The sequence below is a fragment of the Phalaenopsis equestris genome, unplaced genomic scaffold (assembly GCF_001263595.1).
Source record: "Phalaenopsis equestris unplaced genomic scaffold, ASM126359v1 Scaffold001086, whole genome shotgun sequence".
Taxonomy (NCBI): Eukaryota; Viridiplantae; Streptophyta; class Magnoliopsida; order Asparagales; family Orchidaceae; genus Phalaenopsis; species Phalaenopsis equestris.
The window spans coordinates 520,030-537,684 of record NW_018165525.1 but is presented as its reverse complement, the minus strand read 5'-3'; the positions used below and the strand labels follow the sequence as shown (position 1 = coordinate 537,684).

Genomic DNA, 17,655 nt, shown 5'->3' with positions numbered 1-17,655 from the left:
ACTCCGTCACCACCTTAAATCCATGATGGCTAAGCTCTGTGTGATATTCCTCTATTATGCTTTATTTTATTACGTGTTATGACCATGATGGCTAAGCTTCTGTGTGATATTCCTCTATTATGCTTTATTTTATTACGTGTTATGACCATGATGGCTAAGCTTCTGTGTGATATTCCTCTATTATGCTTTATTTTATTACGTGTTATGACCATGATGGCTAAGCTTCTGTGTGATATTCCTCTATTATGCTTTATTTTATTACGTGTTATGACCATGATGGCTAAGCTTCTGTGTGATATTCCTCTATTATGCTTTATTTTATTACGTGTTATGACCATGATGGCTAAGCTTCTGTGTGATATTCCTCTATTATGCTTTATTTTATTACGTGTTATGACCATGATGGCTAAGCTTCTGTGTGATATTCCTCTATTATGCTTTATTTTATTACGTGTTATGACCATGATGGCTAAGCTTCTGTGTGATATTCCTCTATTATGCTTTATTTTATTACGTGTTATGACCATGATGGCTAAGCTTCTGTGTGATATTCCTCTATTATGCTTTATTTTATTACGTGTTATGACCATGATGGCTAAGCTTCTGTGTGATATTCCTCTATTATGCTTTATTTTATTACGTGTTATGACCATGATGGCTAAGCTTCTGTGTGATATTCCTCTATTATGCTTTATTTTATTACGTGTTATGACCATGATGGCTAAGCTTCTGTGTGATATTCCTCTATTATGCTTTATTTTATTACGTGTTATGACCATGATGGCTAAGCTTCTGTGTGATATTCCTCTATTATGCTTTATTTTATTACGTGTTATGACCATGATGGCTAAGCTTCTGTGTGATATTCCTCTATTATGCTTTATTTTATTACGTGTTATGACCATGATGGCTAAGCTTCTGTGTGATATTCCTCTATTATGCTTTATTTTATTACGTGTTATGACCATGATGGCTAAGCTTCTGTGTGATATTCCTCTATTATGCTTTATTTTATTACGTGTTATGACCATGATGGCTAAGCTTCTGTGTGATATTCCTCTATTATGCTTTATTTTATTACGTGTTATGACCATGATGGCTAAGCTTCTGTGTGATATTCCTCTATTATGCTTTATTTTATTACGTGTTATGACCATGATGGCTAAGCTTCTGTGTGATATTCCTCTATTATGCTTTATTTTATTACGTGTTATGACCATGATGGCTAAGCTTCTGTGTGATATTCCTCTATTATGCTTTATTTTATTACGTGTTATGACCATGATGGCTAAGCTTCTGTGTGATATTCCTCTATTATGCTTTATTTTATTACGTGTTATGACCATGATGGCTAAGCTTCTGTGTGATATTCCTCTATTATGCTTTATTTTATTACGTGTTATGACCATGATGGCTAAGCTTCTGTGTGATATTCCTCTATTATGCTTTATTTTATTACGTGTTATGACCATGATGGCTAAGCTTCTGTGTGATATTCCTCTATTATGCTTTATTTTATTACGTGTTATGACCATGATGGCTAAGCTTCTGTGTGATATTCCTCTATTATGCTTTATTTTATTACGTGTTATGACCATGATGGCTAAGCTTCTGTGTGATATTCCTCTATTATGCTTTATTTTATTACGTGTTATGACCATGATGGCTAAGCTTCTGTGTGATATTCCTCTATTATGCTTTATTTTATTACGTGTTATGACCATGATGGCTAAGCTTCTGTGTGATATTCCTCTATTATGCTTTATTTTATTACGTGTTATGACCATGATGGCTAAGCTTCTGTGTGATATTCCTCTATTATGCTTTATTTTATTACGTGTTATGACCATGATGGCTAAGCTTCTGTGTGATATTCCTCTATTATGCTTTATTTTATTACGTGTTATGACCATGATGGCTAAGCTTCTGTGTGATATTCCTCTATTATGCTTTATTTTATTACGTGTTATGACCATGATGGCTAAGCTTCTGTGTGATATTCCTCTATTATGCTTTATTTTATTACGTGTTATGACCATGATGGCTAAGCTTCTGTGTGATATTCCTCTATTATGCTTTATTTTATTACGTGTTATGACCATGATGGCTAAGCTTCTGTGTGATATTCCTCTATTATGCTTTATTTTATTACGTGTTATGACCATGATGGCTAAGCTTCTGTGTGATATTCCTCTATTATGCTTTATTTTATTACGTGTTATGACCATGATGGCTAAGCTTCTGTGTGATATTCCTCTATTATGCTTTATTTTATTACGTGTTATGACCATGATGGCTAAGCTTCTGTGTGATATTCCTCTATTATGCTTTATTTTATTACGTGTTATGACCATGATGGCTAAGCTTCTGTGTGATATTCCTCTATTATGCTTTATTTTATTACGTGTTATGACCATGATGGCTAAGCTTCTGTGTGATATTCCTCTATTATGCTTTATTTTATTACGTGTTATGACCATGATGGCTAAGCTTCTGTGTGATATTCCTCTATTATGCTTTATTTTATTACGTGTTATGACCATGATGGCTAAGCTTCTGTGTGATATTCCTCTATTATGCTTTATTTTATTACGTGTTATGACCATGATGGCTAAGCTTCTGTGTGATATTCCTCTATTATGCTTTATTTTATTACGTGTTATGACCATGATGGCTAAGCTTCTGTGTGATATTCCTCTATTATGCTTTATTTTATTACGTGTTATGACCATGATGGCTAAGCTTCTGTGTGATATTCCTCTATTATGCTTTATTTTATTACGTGTTATGACCATGATGGCTAAGCTTCTGTGTGATATTCCTCTATTATGCTTTATTTTATTACGTGTTATGACCATGATGGCTAAGCTTCTGTGTGATATTCCTCTATTATGCTTTATTTTATTACGTGTTATGACCATGATGGCTAAGCTTCTGTGTGATATTCCTCTATTATGCTTTATTTTATTACGTGTTATGACCATGATGGCTAAGCTTCTGTGTGATATTCCTCTATTATGCTTTATTTTATTACGTGTTATGACCATGATGGCTAAGCTTCTGTGTGATATTCCTCTATTATGCTTTATTTTATTACGTGTTATGACCATGATGGCTAAGCTTCTGTGTGATATTCCTCTATTATGCTTTATTTTATTACGTGTTATGACCATGATGGCTAAGCTTCTGTGTGATATTCCTCTATTATGCTTTATTTTATTACGTGTTATGACCATGATGGCTAAGCTTCTGTGTGATATTCCTCTATTATGCTTTATTTTATTACGTGTTATGACCATGATGGCTAAGCTTCTGTGTGATATTCCTCTATTATGCTTTATTTTATTACGTGTTATGACCATGATGGCTAAGCTTCTGTGTGATATTCCTCTATTATGCTTTATTTTATTACGTGTTATGACCATGATGGCTAAGCTTCTGTGTGATATTCCTCTATTATGCTTTATTTTATTACGTGTTATGACCATGATGGCTAAGCTTCTGTGTGATATTCCTCTATTATGCTTTATTTTATTACGTGTTATGACCATGATGGCTAAGCTTCTGTGTGATATTCCTCTATTATGCTTTATTTTATTACGTGTTATGACCATGATGGCTAAGCTTCTGTGTGATATTCCTCTATTATGCTTTATTTTATTACGTGTTATGACCATGATGGCTAAGCTTCTGTGTGATATTCCTCTATTATGCTTTATTTTATTACGTGTTATGACCATGATGGCTAAGCTTCTGTGTGATATTCCTCTATTATGCTTTATTTTATTACGTGTTATGACCATGATGGCTAAGCTTCTGTGTGATATTCCTCTATTATGCTTTATTTTATTACGTGTTATGACCATGATGGCTAAGCTTCTGTGTGATATTCCTCTATTATGCTTTATTTTATTACGTGTTATGACCATGATGGCTAAGCTTCTGTGTGATATTCCTCTATTATGCTTTATTTTATTACGTGTTATGACCATGATGGCTAAGCTTCTGTGTGATATTCCTCTATTATGCTTTATTTTATTACGTGTTATGACCATGATGGCTAAGCTTCTGTGTGATATTCCTCTATTATGCTTTATTTTATTACGTGTTATGACCATGATGGCTAAGCTTCTGTGTGATATTCCTCTATTATGCTTTATTTTATTACGTGTTATGACCATGATGGCTAAGCTTCTGTGTGATATTCCTCTATTATGCTTTATTTTATTACGTGTTATGACCATGATGGCTAAGCTTCTGTGTGATATTCCTCTATTATGCTTTATTTTATTACGTGTTATGACCATGATGGCTAAGCTTCTGTGTGATATTCCTCTATTATGCTTTATTTTATTACGTGTTATGACCATGATGGCTAAGCTTCTGTGTGATATTCCTCTATTATGCTTTATTTTATTACGTGTTATGACCATGATGGCTAAGCTTCTGTGTGATATTCCTCTATTATGCTTTATTTTATTACGTGTTATGACCATGATGGCTAAGCTTCTGTGTGATATTCCTCTATTATGCTTTATTTTATTACGTGTTATGACCATGATGGCTAAGCTTCTGTGTGATATTCCTCTATTATGCTTTATTTTATTACGTGTTATGACCATGATGGCTAAGCTTCTGTGTGATATTCCTCTATTATGCTTTATTTTATTACGTGTTATGACCATGATGGCTAAGCTTCTGTGTGATATTCCTCTATTATGCTTTATTTTATTACGTGTTATGACCATGATGGCTAAGCTTCTGTGTGATATTCCTCTATTATGCTTTATTTTATTACGTGTTATGACCATGATGGCTAAGCTTCTGTGTGATATTCCTCTATTATGCTTTATTTTATTACGTGTTATGACCATGATGGCTAAGCTTCTGTGTGATATTCCTCTATTATGCTTTATTTTATTACGTGTTATGACCATGATGGCTAAGCTTCTGTGTGATATTCCTCTATTATGCTTTATTTTATTACGTGTTATGACCATGATGGCTAAGCTTCTGTGTGATATTCCTCTATTATGCTTTATTTTATTACGTGTTATGACCATGATGGCTAAGCTTCTGTGTGATATTCCTCTATTATGCTTTATTTTATTACGTGTTATGACCATGATGGCTAAGCTTCTGTGTGATATTCCTCTATTATGCTTTATTTTATTACGTGTTATGACCATGATGGCTAAGCTTCTGTGTGATATTCCTCTATTATGCTTTATTTTATTACGTGTTATGACCATGATGGCTAAGCTTCTGTGTGATATTCCTCTATTATGCTTTATTTTATTACGTGTTATGACCATGATGGCTAAGCTTCTGTGTGATATTCCTCTATTATGCTTTATTTTATTACGTGTTATGACCATGATGGCTAAGCTTCTGTGTGATATTCCTCTATTATGCTTTATTTTATTACGTGTTATGACCATGATGGCTAAGCTTCTGTGTGATATTCCTCTATTATGCTTTATTTTATTACGTGTTATGACCATGATGGCTAAGCTTCTGTGTGATATTCCTCTATTATGCTTTATTTTATTACGTGTTATGACCATGATGGCTAAGCTTCTGTGTGATATTCCTCTATTATGCTTTATTTTATTACGTGTTATGACCATGATGGCTAAGCTTCTGTGTGATATTCCTCTATTATGCTTTATTTTATTACGTGTTATGACCATGATGGCTAAGCTTCTGTGTGATATTCCTCTATTATGCTTTATTTTATTACGTGTTATGACCATGATGGCTAAGCTTCTGTGTGATATTCCTCTATTATGCTTTATTTTATTACGTGTTATGACCATGATGGCTAAGCTTCTGTGTGATATTCCTCTATTATGCTTTATTTTATTACGTGTTATGACCATGATGGCTAAGCTTCTGTGTGATATTCCTCTATTATGCTTTATTTTATTACGTGTTATGACCATGATGGCTAAGCTTCTGTGTGATATTCCTCTATTATGCTTTATTTTATTACGTGTTATGACCATGATGGCTAAGCTTCTGTGTGATATTCCTCTATTATGCTTTATTTTATTACGTGTTATGACCATGATGGCTAAGCTTCTGTGTGATATTCCTCTATTATGCTTTATTTTATTACGTGTTATGACCATGATGGCTAAGCTTCTGTGTGATATTCCTCTATTATGCTTTATTTTATTACGTGTTATGACCATGATGGCTAAGCTTCTGTGTGATATTCCTCTATTATGCTTTATTTTATTACGTGTTATGACCATGATGGCTAAGCTTCTGTGTGATATTCCTCTATTATGCTTTATTTTATTACGTGTTATGACCATGATGGCTAAGCTCAATACATTTATTTTTTTCAAATTAATTTTTACGAGCCAATTTTGAGTCGAATACGAGCCGAACACGAACATGAATATTTAAATCGAGTCGAACACAAACACACTGTTCACGAGCTAATTTCGAACACAAGCCGATTTCGAACACGAGCTATTTCGAACGAGCCGAATACGAGCCAAGTCTGAGCTCGCTCAAGCTCGGCTCGTTTACAACCCTATCTCCGTCGACTTCCCGTGAGCCGGAGGGGAGAGCTTCTTCCAAGCTTTGGAGAAGGAGAACTTCGAGGACTTCCTCATCCTCTTCAACGAAGAAAGCTTCCTCATCACTTGTAAGAAGAAAGGATCTAGCGACCTCGTCATTTCTCTCCAACAAGAAGACCTTCTTTACTATCTTGGAGAAGGAATCCAGCTTCGCCAACCTTACATCAACGAAGTGAGGATAATAAAAAGGAAAGCGTCATCAATCATAGCATCGGTGAGATTCATCGAGCTATTACAATTTTCATCCCTAGAACCCTCTAAAGCTTGATGTTAGAGGAATTAGATCAGGATTTTTGTGTGCTTAGAGGAAACCCCATAAGATTAGGTGTTTTGCATCGTCCCTTGCGAATTCAAATAGTAAAACCTACCCCTTTTTCTTCATAGCTCAAAATCTAAAAGTTGGGTTGTACTAATCCCGTCGTTTGCCTCGGTGATTTCATCCAGATTGACGTTTGAAATCCACCGACCAAGAAGCCAAAGACATTTCTTCGATCACCTTCTCGGTCACTAAAAAAACCCCCTTGTGAGAGATTCCCCATTTAGCGTCATGAAAAGGAGGTGGGTGTTATGATGCCTTAGGCAATATGGCGTTGTTACACCTCTCCATCATTTCACCCTAGGTTTCCCGTGAGCTCATTAGGACGAGTGTGATTCATCGTCGAATCTAACCAAGTCTCATACGACATGTGGTTGCATTCATATCGTGTGCTTAGCATTATTTTAAAGATGCATTAAAACTGTCCACTTTTGCATGTTCTGTTGATCGACCAACTGCATTGGTTCAATAGACTATCTTGTCCGTTGAAATGATCGAACGGCGCCGCCACTGCCCCCATCATATCAATCGACCGTCCTTCATTGATCGGCCACACTTCAGCACGATTGACATTCTTCGGTCGACAAGATCGATCAGCAAAGCCGCCAACCCGATTGAATTGATCAATCACCCTTCGTCAATCGGCAACCAACTTCAGCCCAATCAACTATCTTCGGTCGGCATGATGCCACTGCACGATCGTATCGATCGACCATCCCTTATCGATTGACCACATACTACGGCCCAATCGACCATCTCTAATCGACATAATCAATTGGCATTGCCACTGGCCAGATCATATCGATCGAGCAACGTTCATCGATCGGCAATACACTCTGGCACGATCAACTATCTCCGGTCGGCATGATCGATTGACGTCGTACACTCTAAACAAATCATATCAATTGATTGTTCTTTATCGATTGGCCACACACACCGGCCCGATCGACCCTCCTCGATCCACATGATTGATTGACGTTGTCATCGACCCAATCGGTCTATTGACCACTGTCTCTCGATGTGATCCCACCGACCTGACCGATCGAGTGATCACCTGTATCTGGTATCTTGCATTCATCGCATGATTTTCACATTATTTGCTCGAGCACATCCACACTTGCACACTGTCGTGCACTTGCGAGCCTTACACCCTCATATGTTCATGACGAGTATTCATTTCTCCCACGAGGACACTACTTGCATTTGCTTTGTACCATCCTTATGTCACTTTGCACCACAACATAGGTGGTTTGCACTTATACTTTCAACTTGCATGCTGGCATAGCATCCTGTAAGTTCATAACCGGCATATTTAAAATTGTCTGCAATTGGATTTGTCTTCACACACCTACCTCACATTTGGGATACGGTGATTCACCATTTATCCTTATGGTCTGATTTGGCTTTAGAAGCATAATACGGATTCTACGAGTCTACTATGATACTTCATGGGGCTCGTGTGTCGATGAGCCACTACTCAATTGGGATGTGAGAGATCCACTCTCTGTCATGTGGTTTAGTGAGAGCTTTGAAAGCTAATCCTTGTCTTCATTCCTTCTTTTTTGATCCCTTCTGTACTCTAAATTGTTCCTACTATTCAAGTAAGAGGGGTCTATTGGAAAAGGAAATCCTAAAGAGATTACTAGAAAGGTTGGCGACTTCGAATTACAAAAGAACTGAAACATTCACTATAAGAGTAGAGGCAACATTTTCACAATTCTTTCAATGAATAATACGGCTACATAACTTCCCTCTCATCATACATCTAGAACGAAAGATGTTATGTCTCAACCAATAATGATCCCTCTATGGTTTAGCCTACATAGCCATACTCACAACAAACATCTCACCCGCATCTCCATAGAGCTGATACTCCTCACCCTGCTCTTCTTCCACTTCCTCCTCACTCACTTCCTCCAATGCACCCTACTCGATGAAAGAAACACCTATGCTAATAGGGCAACCGTAGGAAATGTGTCCATATCCAAGACATCAGAAAAACTTCCTGGCTGAAATTGTGCGGCATGTGCCACTCTTTTCAGACATTTTTCCCACTTTAATCAGCTCTGCCATCCCTCTGTTCAATCTTCATACCTAGCCTAGATGTGCTCCTATTAATACCTCCAGTCGTGTGTGGTTATCTAAATAAAGGTGGGTGCCTACTCCACCTCTGCTATCTCTCCACCTTAAGTACTAAAGTTTGACCCAAAGACCAATAAGGTTGTGGTTGGACAATATTATTGATGGTTGGCTTCAAGCCTAATATCTGGCTATAGCATGCTCCTCTGACTCTGTCAACTTACATTTCAAGATGAGTTGCTCAAACTACTCCACCGATAACTCTCTTTGTTGTAGGCGATGGAGCTTTAAGAATATGTTCTGACAGTAGTGTGAGGGTAAGTATTTTTATGCATCTCCTTCTTCATCTTCTCCCATGTATAATCTTTCTCCTAGCTTCTCTTTCTCTCACCCTCTTCAGTTTCTCCCACCACAGCAAGACACTCTTCATCAATTTTATGGCAGCATATTTCACTCAACTAACAGCTGTCACCTCCTTAAACTCAAATACCCTTTCAACAGTATGCAACCATCAATGAAGTCATCTGGATTCATTCTCTCCTCAAATCTAACTACATTTACTCCCATATCTCTATGTACTCCAAAAGCTACTCCATCCCTCGATCTCCCCAAACATTGGAGTCAACGCGCCATGGCTTATCCACCTCTCCACCGGAATCATATCTATGAAAAGGATTTTGATTATACCACTCCCCTCTATAAGTATCACTATCATGATCAATTGTGATATCACAATTGGTCCCATCCTCAAATTCAGCAAGCCTTTGCTGAAGTCGACGAATTTTCTCTTATAGCTTCTCTATGGTGAGATCCCTATCGGTATGTAGTACTTGTTACCACATTGGCATGGTTAGGGTTTAGGACCGGGGTGGAAAAAAAGTGTATGTGGGTGGTTTAGCGTAGGCAGAAAAAATTAGCAATAAGGACGGGTTTTCAGCAAAGCTTAGATTTGATATTAGTGGGTTTTGGTAACCCTCGTATGGCGCTCGGATTAGGCTAGCTATAATACCAAATCATACTGAAATTGATACAGAAATAAGGTAAGGAAAAACACAACACAACCACTAGTAATTTTATTGAAACCAAAATTGAAAATATAACAAATTGAAAACAAATAACAATGGCATATACTAGAGAATAAAGTGTAATTGGTGTCGGTTAGGGGTTTAGGCCTTTTGAGTGGTGTCAATAAGGTGGATAGCAAGTTGGAAGGGGAGGAAAGCGAGACAACTGATATCCTTTGATAGCAACAGCAGATTGGATGCAGAAAACGAGAAGTTTATCATTTTTTGAGCTGCGGCAGCAGACAAAGAATGAAAAAGATGTGGGAGTGATGCAAGAAAGTATCCACCAGGAGACCAAGATAGAGCCAGCCCACCACATGAAATCTTAGGATACATCCTATAAAAGGAGAAGGAGATGACTACGGCTGTCCCAAAGAAAATCAAAGAAAAAACTAAACCCTAAACACCAAAAAGAAAAAAATATATATTCCTAGATAATTAAGAGTGGGCCCATTCATAAAAAGAGGCAGCACTCCAAAAACTATAGATTCGGGCGACCTTCAATAATCCTAGACCAAACCGGTCCAAGTAAATAAGAAGCACAGCATCACCAAGAGTTTCACTTTTTCTTGCATCTTTCAAAATAGTATATTTTCACCATTATTAAATGACAGAAAAAGAGATTTTCTAGTGTTGTACTGTTGACCCAACCCAAGATATGATGGCCTAATATTACATTTAAAATGATTACACCACACTCGTTCCAAAGATAGAAACTATTAAAGTTAGGTTTTTGTTGAAATTCTAACACAAAAAGACATAGATTTAGGCCATCCGTTCTCATTAGATTTATCCCATCATTTTGATTTCAACTAACAAGTTTCCCGGGTCTCAAATGACATAGGAATATGCATGCAAATTCTCATAAAAACAAATATATACCTCCGGCATATGAAAAAAAAAACTGTGATCCTGCAGCTACATAGTAAAATAACTACAGACCAACTTGGTTACCCATAAGTGATAGGAAGTGGTACTTCTCACTTCTTGAAATGGAAGTTGAGGAAACTACTTCTAAGAGAATGCTTAATAGTTCAACAAGTCAAAGACACCTAATACTTTCTATTAGTTGGTTGGAATGGATATGGAAGGCCCAATAATCATTATATATATGTATGCATGCATGTATATATGTATGTGTGTGTGTGTGTGTGTGAGAGAGAGAGAGAGAGAGAGAATTTTAAAAGAAAAAAAGAGTATTATACTGATTATATTAGCCCACATAAAATGCATTTTTGACAATCAAAACAAGCAAATGCACTTTTCATTTCATATAAATTTGGACGTTAAATTATACGATATTCGAAAAACATTCATATTTAAATTCTCAGTTATATTTGCATGTAACCAACACTATCCATTCAGAAATCTTAAATCCATTCGATCAATGATCAAAATTAAAAATACTGAAATAATTTTCTTGATGTCAAAGAGTGGATAATATTAAAATATTTTTTATTTTAAGGCAAAACATCGAAGTTTAAATGGGATGATGAAAATCATTCTTCTCCAAGAAAGAGAAAAAGTGTGTATGCACACTACATATAAACAAATATAAATAGCTAAAATTTATTAAACGGTCTCAACATCATTTATAACTTTGTTCTCAACTCTTTAGGATAAACTTCATAAACCCTTATTATCCATTCATTCTATTTGTGTTGCATGATGTGTAAAATTTATTTCATATTTTCTTTTCACAAATTCTTCACATGTTACTTGCCACTTTTTGTTCGTAATTCTTTGACAATAATATTATCTAATTAACTTATTCATGCAGCTTCCTTTTTTTTCAGAAATTTGTTTAACGTAATAATTTGTTGATCATACTGTGATAAATTATAAAAAAATAAGAAATACTTGTTCGTACAATGTATATATTCACATATGCATACATGAATAATCCTAACTGTATACATGCATCTCAAGTACTTTGATGATATAAATTAAAAATTATTATAATATTATTAATGCATCATACTATTATAAATTATTAAAATATTGCATATCCTTGCATTGTAATAATATATGTTTATATATACATAAAATTTTATATAAAAATTACTACAATATATCAAAAAGATACAATACAAATAAGAAATTACTAAAGATATACTATCTAGTATATCACATATTGTAAACCTGAATTTATGGTATAAGTGTATAAATAATGCATTAGCTATCATGCTAAGCATATAATTTTACATTATATATGAATGAATTATAAAAAAATTAATATTACATATGCTTGTGTGCATTTGTCGGTGGCATGTTTAGGTGACGTCTAACTTAGTCTGCAGTTGAAAGCATCACATTAAATGGTTTATAGAAATCAGTAGCAAACTTAAGGGCATGAAATCAAAACTAAAAATCTTACAAACCACTAATGAAACCCTTACCACTGCCCCATCAACCGAGCAGAAGAAATGCTCTACTTCCCTCACCTCCCCCATTTTCGTATTCAATTAAACCGGTCCTAAGTGCAAAAAACTATAAGGCACACTACACCAAAACAATGAGAGGACAGTACGGAGATCAGAAATTATTTATATGGAAAAAATATCTACGTAATCAGACATATTTCGAGCTTTCTATGCTTTCAATGATCAAGGTTCAACATCGTAAGACCTGCTTTTGTACCAAGACTCTCTACAAATCAACTTATGTCTCTACAAATCACGTTACCGAATACAAATTCAGACTAACTTCATCCACAAATCATTATCCAGGAAACAGCTAGTCGCAGATGAGAACAGACCCATTACCAAAGAATAATATACACTCGCTGGCTAACAACCCAACCGATATATAAATCTCCGAAGCAAGGGGTGGTTAGCTCATCTACGACCACATGATGTTCCTTTAATTAGTAGTGACATACGAAATTGAGTTTCCAATAAAGCTTCCATTATCTAATCTTTACACAGAAATGAAAAACCTAGATATTAAATCAATGTACCAGCTTTGTGGCAACTGTAGTGGCGCTTGCCTGAAACCCTCGATGGCCGATGATGCGAGGACTGCATTTAAACTCCACAATAGAATAAAGAGGCCTTTTATGTCGGGTAATGAGCGGAGGAACGAGGAGAGATGGCGTGGAGGAAGAAGCAGCCATCGTTCTGGCTTTCATCATTCTTAGATCAGTTTTTTGAAAAGCTATACCGTCCCTCGTTTGCCTAGGTCGCGAAGTATTAGCGTGGAGAGGATAGCCCACGTTTGGCCGGTTATGTGGCTGGGACGTTTTGGTAATTTGAATGGAAGTAGGAACTAGGGAGTAGAGCAGTTAAAATCGCTCCTTCGGAAACAGTTTGTACTCGTTAAAAAAATTAAAGTTGTTTTAATCCACTAAATTGACCAGTTCAGTAAAATTTTTTTTTTCCCTCAATATATAAATGAGCTGGACATGAACAAAAATTTATTCATTCGTGCTCGATTTATTATGGTTCGAAATAATTTAACTAATATGGGTGGAGAGCTAAACCATACCATCATGATTAACTTCCTTTGTTGAAATATAAGAGGAGTGGTTCATCCACTCTCCCTAAAAAGACTCCTCCACGTTAACAAAAAACACAAACTTTGGCGTATAGCTCTTCTAAAACCAATGGTTTATAAATATCCCCAAAAAGTAATTAAATAGCTCCATGGCTTCTCACACTTTTCCAACATTAATAACAAGATTTGAATTTTGTGCATATATGAAATCACTTGGTCGATCCTGATAGATGACCCTCAGTTTGTTCACTTTTAGTTTGACATTGCTGGCAAGGATGGGTTTGCAACATTTTTTTATGCTGGTTGCAATAAGGCCGCACGTAGAGATCTCTGGAATGGCCTTCATAATATTGGAAGTTCAATGTCTTCTCCTTGGCTAGTGGGGGGAGACTTCAATTGTGTGGTTGCTACCTCTGAGAAAAGAGGTGGGAGACCTCCCAAACTTTACAAATTTACTGAATTTTGTGATAATATCCAATCTGTAAAACTGTTTCATCTTGGTTTCCAGGGGCCCACATTCACTTGGAGAAGAGAGTTGATATGGGAAAGGTTGGATAGATTCCTGGCTAATAATTACTGGTTTCAATTTTTTCTGCACACTTATGTTTCACATCTTTCCTTAGTAGGCTCAGATCATAGACTTTTGATGGTCTCTATTACTGTCAGCCCTCCTACAGGTCCAACCCCATTCATATTCCAAAATATGTGGGTTGAACACCCAAACTTTCTAAATTTCATTAAAGAACATTCGAGAGGTTTTCATCATCCCAACCCCCTTATTAAGTTGTGCCATCTTCAAAAATCTGTGGCAAAAGCTCTCATGCAATGGAATTGGACCACCTTTGGAAATGTTTATGAAAATGTTGAACAAGCTGAAAAGAATTTGGCCTCTCTTGAAGCTGTTGTGGAGAATGGTCATGTGGATGAATCCTCTCTTATGGATGGCACTGAGAAAGTGTTAATTGCTACTGATTGGTTGGAATTATTTCTGAGACAAAAGGCTGTTGTGAGCATATTTTTTGGGGGAGATAGAAACACTAAATACTACCATGCATGATCAAATATAGAAGAAAGTGCAATACTATTCACAGAATTCAAAATTTTGATGGAAATTGGATCACTAATTATGGGGGCATTGCTAGAAATGCTGTAACTTTTCTTAAAGAACTTCTTTTTGATCCTCCCACTGTCTCTATTCCTGTGGATCTGCAGCTTTTCCAAGAGGATCAGAACTACACTAGGGAGCTCCAACTTACTCATACTCCCTCAAAAACTGAAATGTGGAGAGCTTTAAGCAGTATTGATAGTTCTAAAGTGGTTGGTCCGGATGGTTACACTTCTGCATTTTATAAAAAAGCCTAGCCTATTGTAAAAGGAGATGTTATTGCCGCCATCCAGAGCTTCTTTCTGGGGACCCCTTAGCCCAATTATTTATGTTCTTCCAGTTATGTTGTCATCCCCAAATCCACTGAGTGCAGTACTTGGAACCAGTTTAGACCAATTATCCTCATCTATGTGTTGTGCAAGATAGTTCGTAATTTTTTTTTTGCTAGGCTTCAGCCTCACTTAATCCATCTCATAAAGCCTAACTAAACTGCTTTATAAAAGGTAGGTATAAAGTTGATAATGTACTACTTGCACAAGAGCTATTCTTAGATATTGATCATCCCTATAGGGGGGATCTCATCTATAAGCTGGATCTTAAAAAGGCATATGATACTATCAATTGGTCCTTCATTTTAGACATCCTTAAAGCAAGGGGTCCCTCCCAGGAAGTTTTTAACCCTCTGTTCTAGATGGTTGCAGTTTAATGCACACTCAATTCTGCTAAATGGACAATCACATGGTTTCTTCTCAGCCAGAAGAGGAGTACAACATGGAGATCCTCTCTCTCCCTCCATTTTTATTCTAGTTATGGACTATCTCTCAAGACTCTTACATAAAGCCATGCTGCTGAAGACTTATGCTAGATTTCATCATAAATCTAATGTAGAGTTCACTCACCTAATATATGTTGATGATATTATCCGATTTTCCAAAGCTAATAAGAATGTTGTCAAGCTAATTCAAAAATGACATTAATAATTCCAAGAAGTCTCTGATATGACTTTCAACACTTCTAAATCCCAACTAATTTTTAGTAAGAAAACTAATACTGCAGTCAAACATTAGATCTCCCAATTTATTGGTTTTTCAACATCCTCTCCCCCTTTCAAGTATCTCGGGGTGCCACTTATCAAAGGATGATCAAAGATGATGCGGTTTGAAGTCCTAGCCAAAATCAATACACAACTCAACTGTTGGACAAATTATTTTTTTATTAAATGGTGGTAGAATTACACTCTTAAAGAACATCTTAACCTCCTTCCCTTCTTACATTCTTCATGTCACTACCATGATACATTCTTTAAGTCACTACCATGAAGAAATCCACCCAACTTCAGTTAGAAAGAAGCTTTGACAGGTTTCTTTGGTCAGGCCAAAGACAGCAATTGCATTGGGCTATTTGGTAAAAGGCAATTAAACCAACCTTGGTTGGGGTTTGGGTTTCAAAAGACTGTAGCAACTCCAACAGGTGAATACGTTTAAATTATGGATGAAATTTAGGCAGCAGGACTCTCTTTGGGCAAAATTTATGATGAGAAAATATTGCAAACACTTTCATCCCAACCTGATCAACACGAAGTTGGGGGATTCAAGAATTTGGGTCCAGTTGTTAAAGTTTAGGCAGCAGGTAGAGAGATTATACTTGTGGGACCTGAGAAATGGTAGAGTGCACTTCTGGCTGGATCAGTGGTGTCCCTAGGATCTATTATTGCCCAGACCAACTATTTTTTATCTAAATCTTTTGGTGGTTGACTGCTGGAATGGAGATTCCTGGTGTGAGGAGACCCTTCGATCTCTGTTGAATCCAATTGTTGTTGCTTGTATATCTACAGTACCTTTCAATAGAAACCAATGAGACAGGCTGGTAATGAACTCTTGCAGAATGCAGACCTTATCCGAAGTCATTTATTCTAAACTATTTAGTAGGAAGACTGTTCCTTGGGGGAAGTCCATCTGGAATAAGTTCCTAACTCCATCTATGTCTTCTTTCTTTTGGGGAACCTTTCGTAAGCTATTTCATGTTGATGATTTCCTTAAATTGAAAGGCCTGAGAGGACCTTCTAGATGTCATCTATGTCTCAATGTTGAAGAATCTCTTCCACACATTTTCTTTGAATGTAATTATGCTCACAATGTCTAGAGGGACCTCACCATGAACTTAGGGGTGAACCTGATGTCCTTGGACTGGCTCACCCTTCAATCCTGTTGGAAGGGGTGGTACCAAGTAAAGCTTAAAGTTGTTCCTTTTATTGTTTCTTGATTCCTTTGGATGGCAATAAACAAGGAAAATTTTGAAGGTCCTAGAAACAAGGAAAATTTTGAAGACCTTCTCTCTCACTATTGTCAACTGCAAAGCTTTCATTGGCAAATTGATCAAGTATAAGGGTTTTCCTATAATACGCAGTATTAATGGATTCCCCCTTCCCAACTTCCTTACAGTTTCTAATGTGTTTTGGAGAAAGGCCCGTAACGCTTGTATCAAAGTTAATATTGATGTTAGTTTCACTAGAACTGGGGCTGGCATTGGTGGTGTCTTCAGATATTTTACTGGGACTTGTCAACTATTTTTCTACAGTCCAATGATTGCTCATGTTGTTCTTGAAATTGAAGCTATTGTTGTTTGTTGGGCAATCTATATAGTTGTCAACATGAAGTGGGAACACATTCTTGTTTAAACTGATTCTGCATTTCTCATTCAGAGTGTTGTTGATGTTAGCTCGCCCCGCCCGCACCCCCGACATATCCTCCAATCGCTGAAAATTGTCAAATCTTTCAGGAATTCTTGTCATTTGTCCTTTGCTTTTAACTATAAAGAAGGTAATAGGCCTGCTAATTGGCTAGCTAGAATGGCAAGCAATGATGATGGTGCTTTTATTTCTTCTACCCCCCCCCCCCCCCCCCCCTTGCTGAAGGGAGGCCTCCTTGAGGCTCCTTATCTCAGATTTGTAAGCCCCTCTGTTTTCTAATACATTTTCCTTCCTTTGCAATATATATATTTGCT

The 17,655-nt window shown here is 36.6% G+C and overlaps 1 protein-coding gene across 2 annotated transcripts in view; it reads right to left on the bottom strand.

Annotated features, from left to right (window-relative positions):
- LOC110033078 (uncharacterized methyltransferase At2g41040, chloroplastic) overlaps positions 1–13,313 on the bottom strand; it is a 30,594-nt gene extending 17,281 nt beyond the window's left edge. For both annotated transcript variants that reach the window (XM_020736941.1, XM_020736940.1), the window contains exon 1: positions 13,012–13,313. In XM_020736941.1, the coding sequence (XP_020592600.1) occupies positions 13,012–13,185 (174 nt within the window). In that variant the 5' untranslated portion in view covers positions 13,186–13,313. The remainder of the gene's footprint in view (positions 1–13,011) is intronic.
- Positions 13,314–17,655: the final 4,342 nt, after the last annotated feature.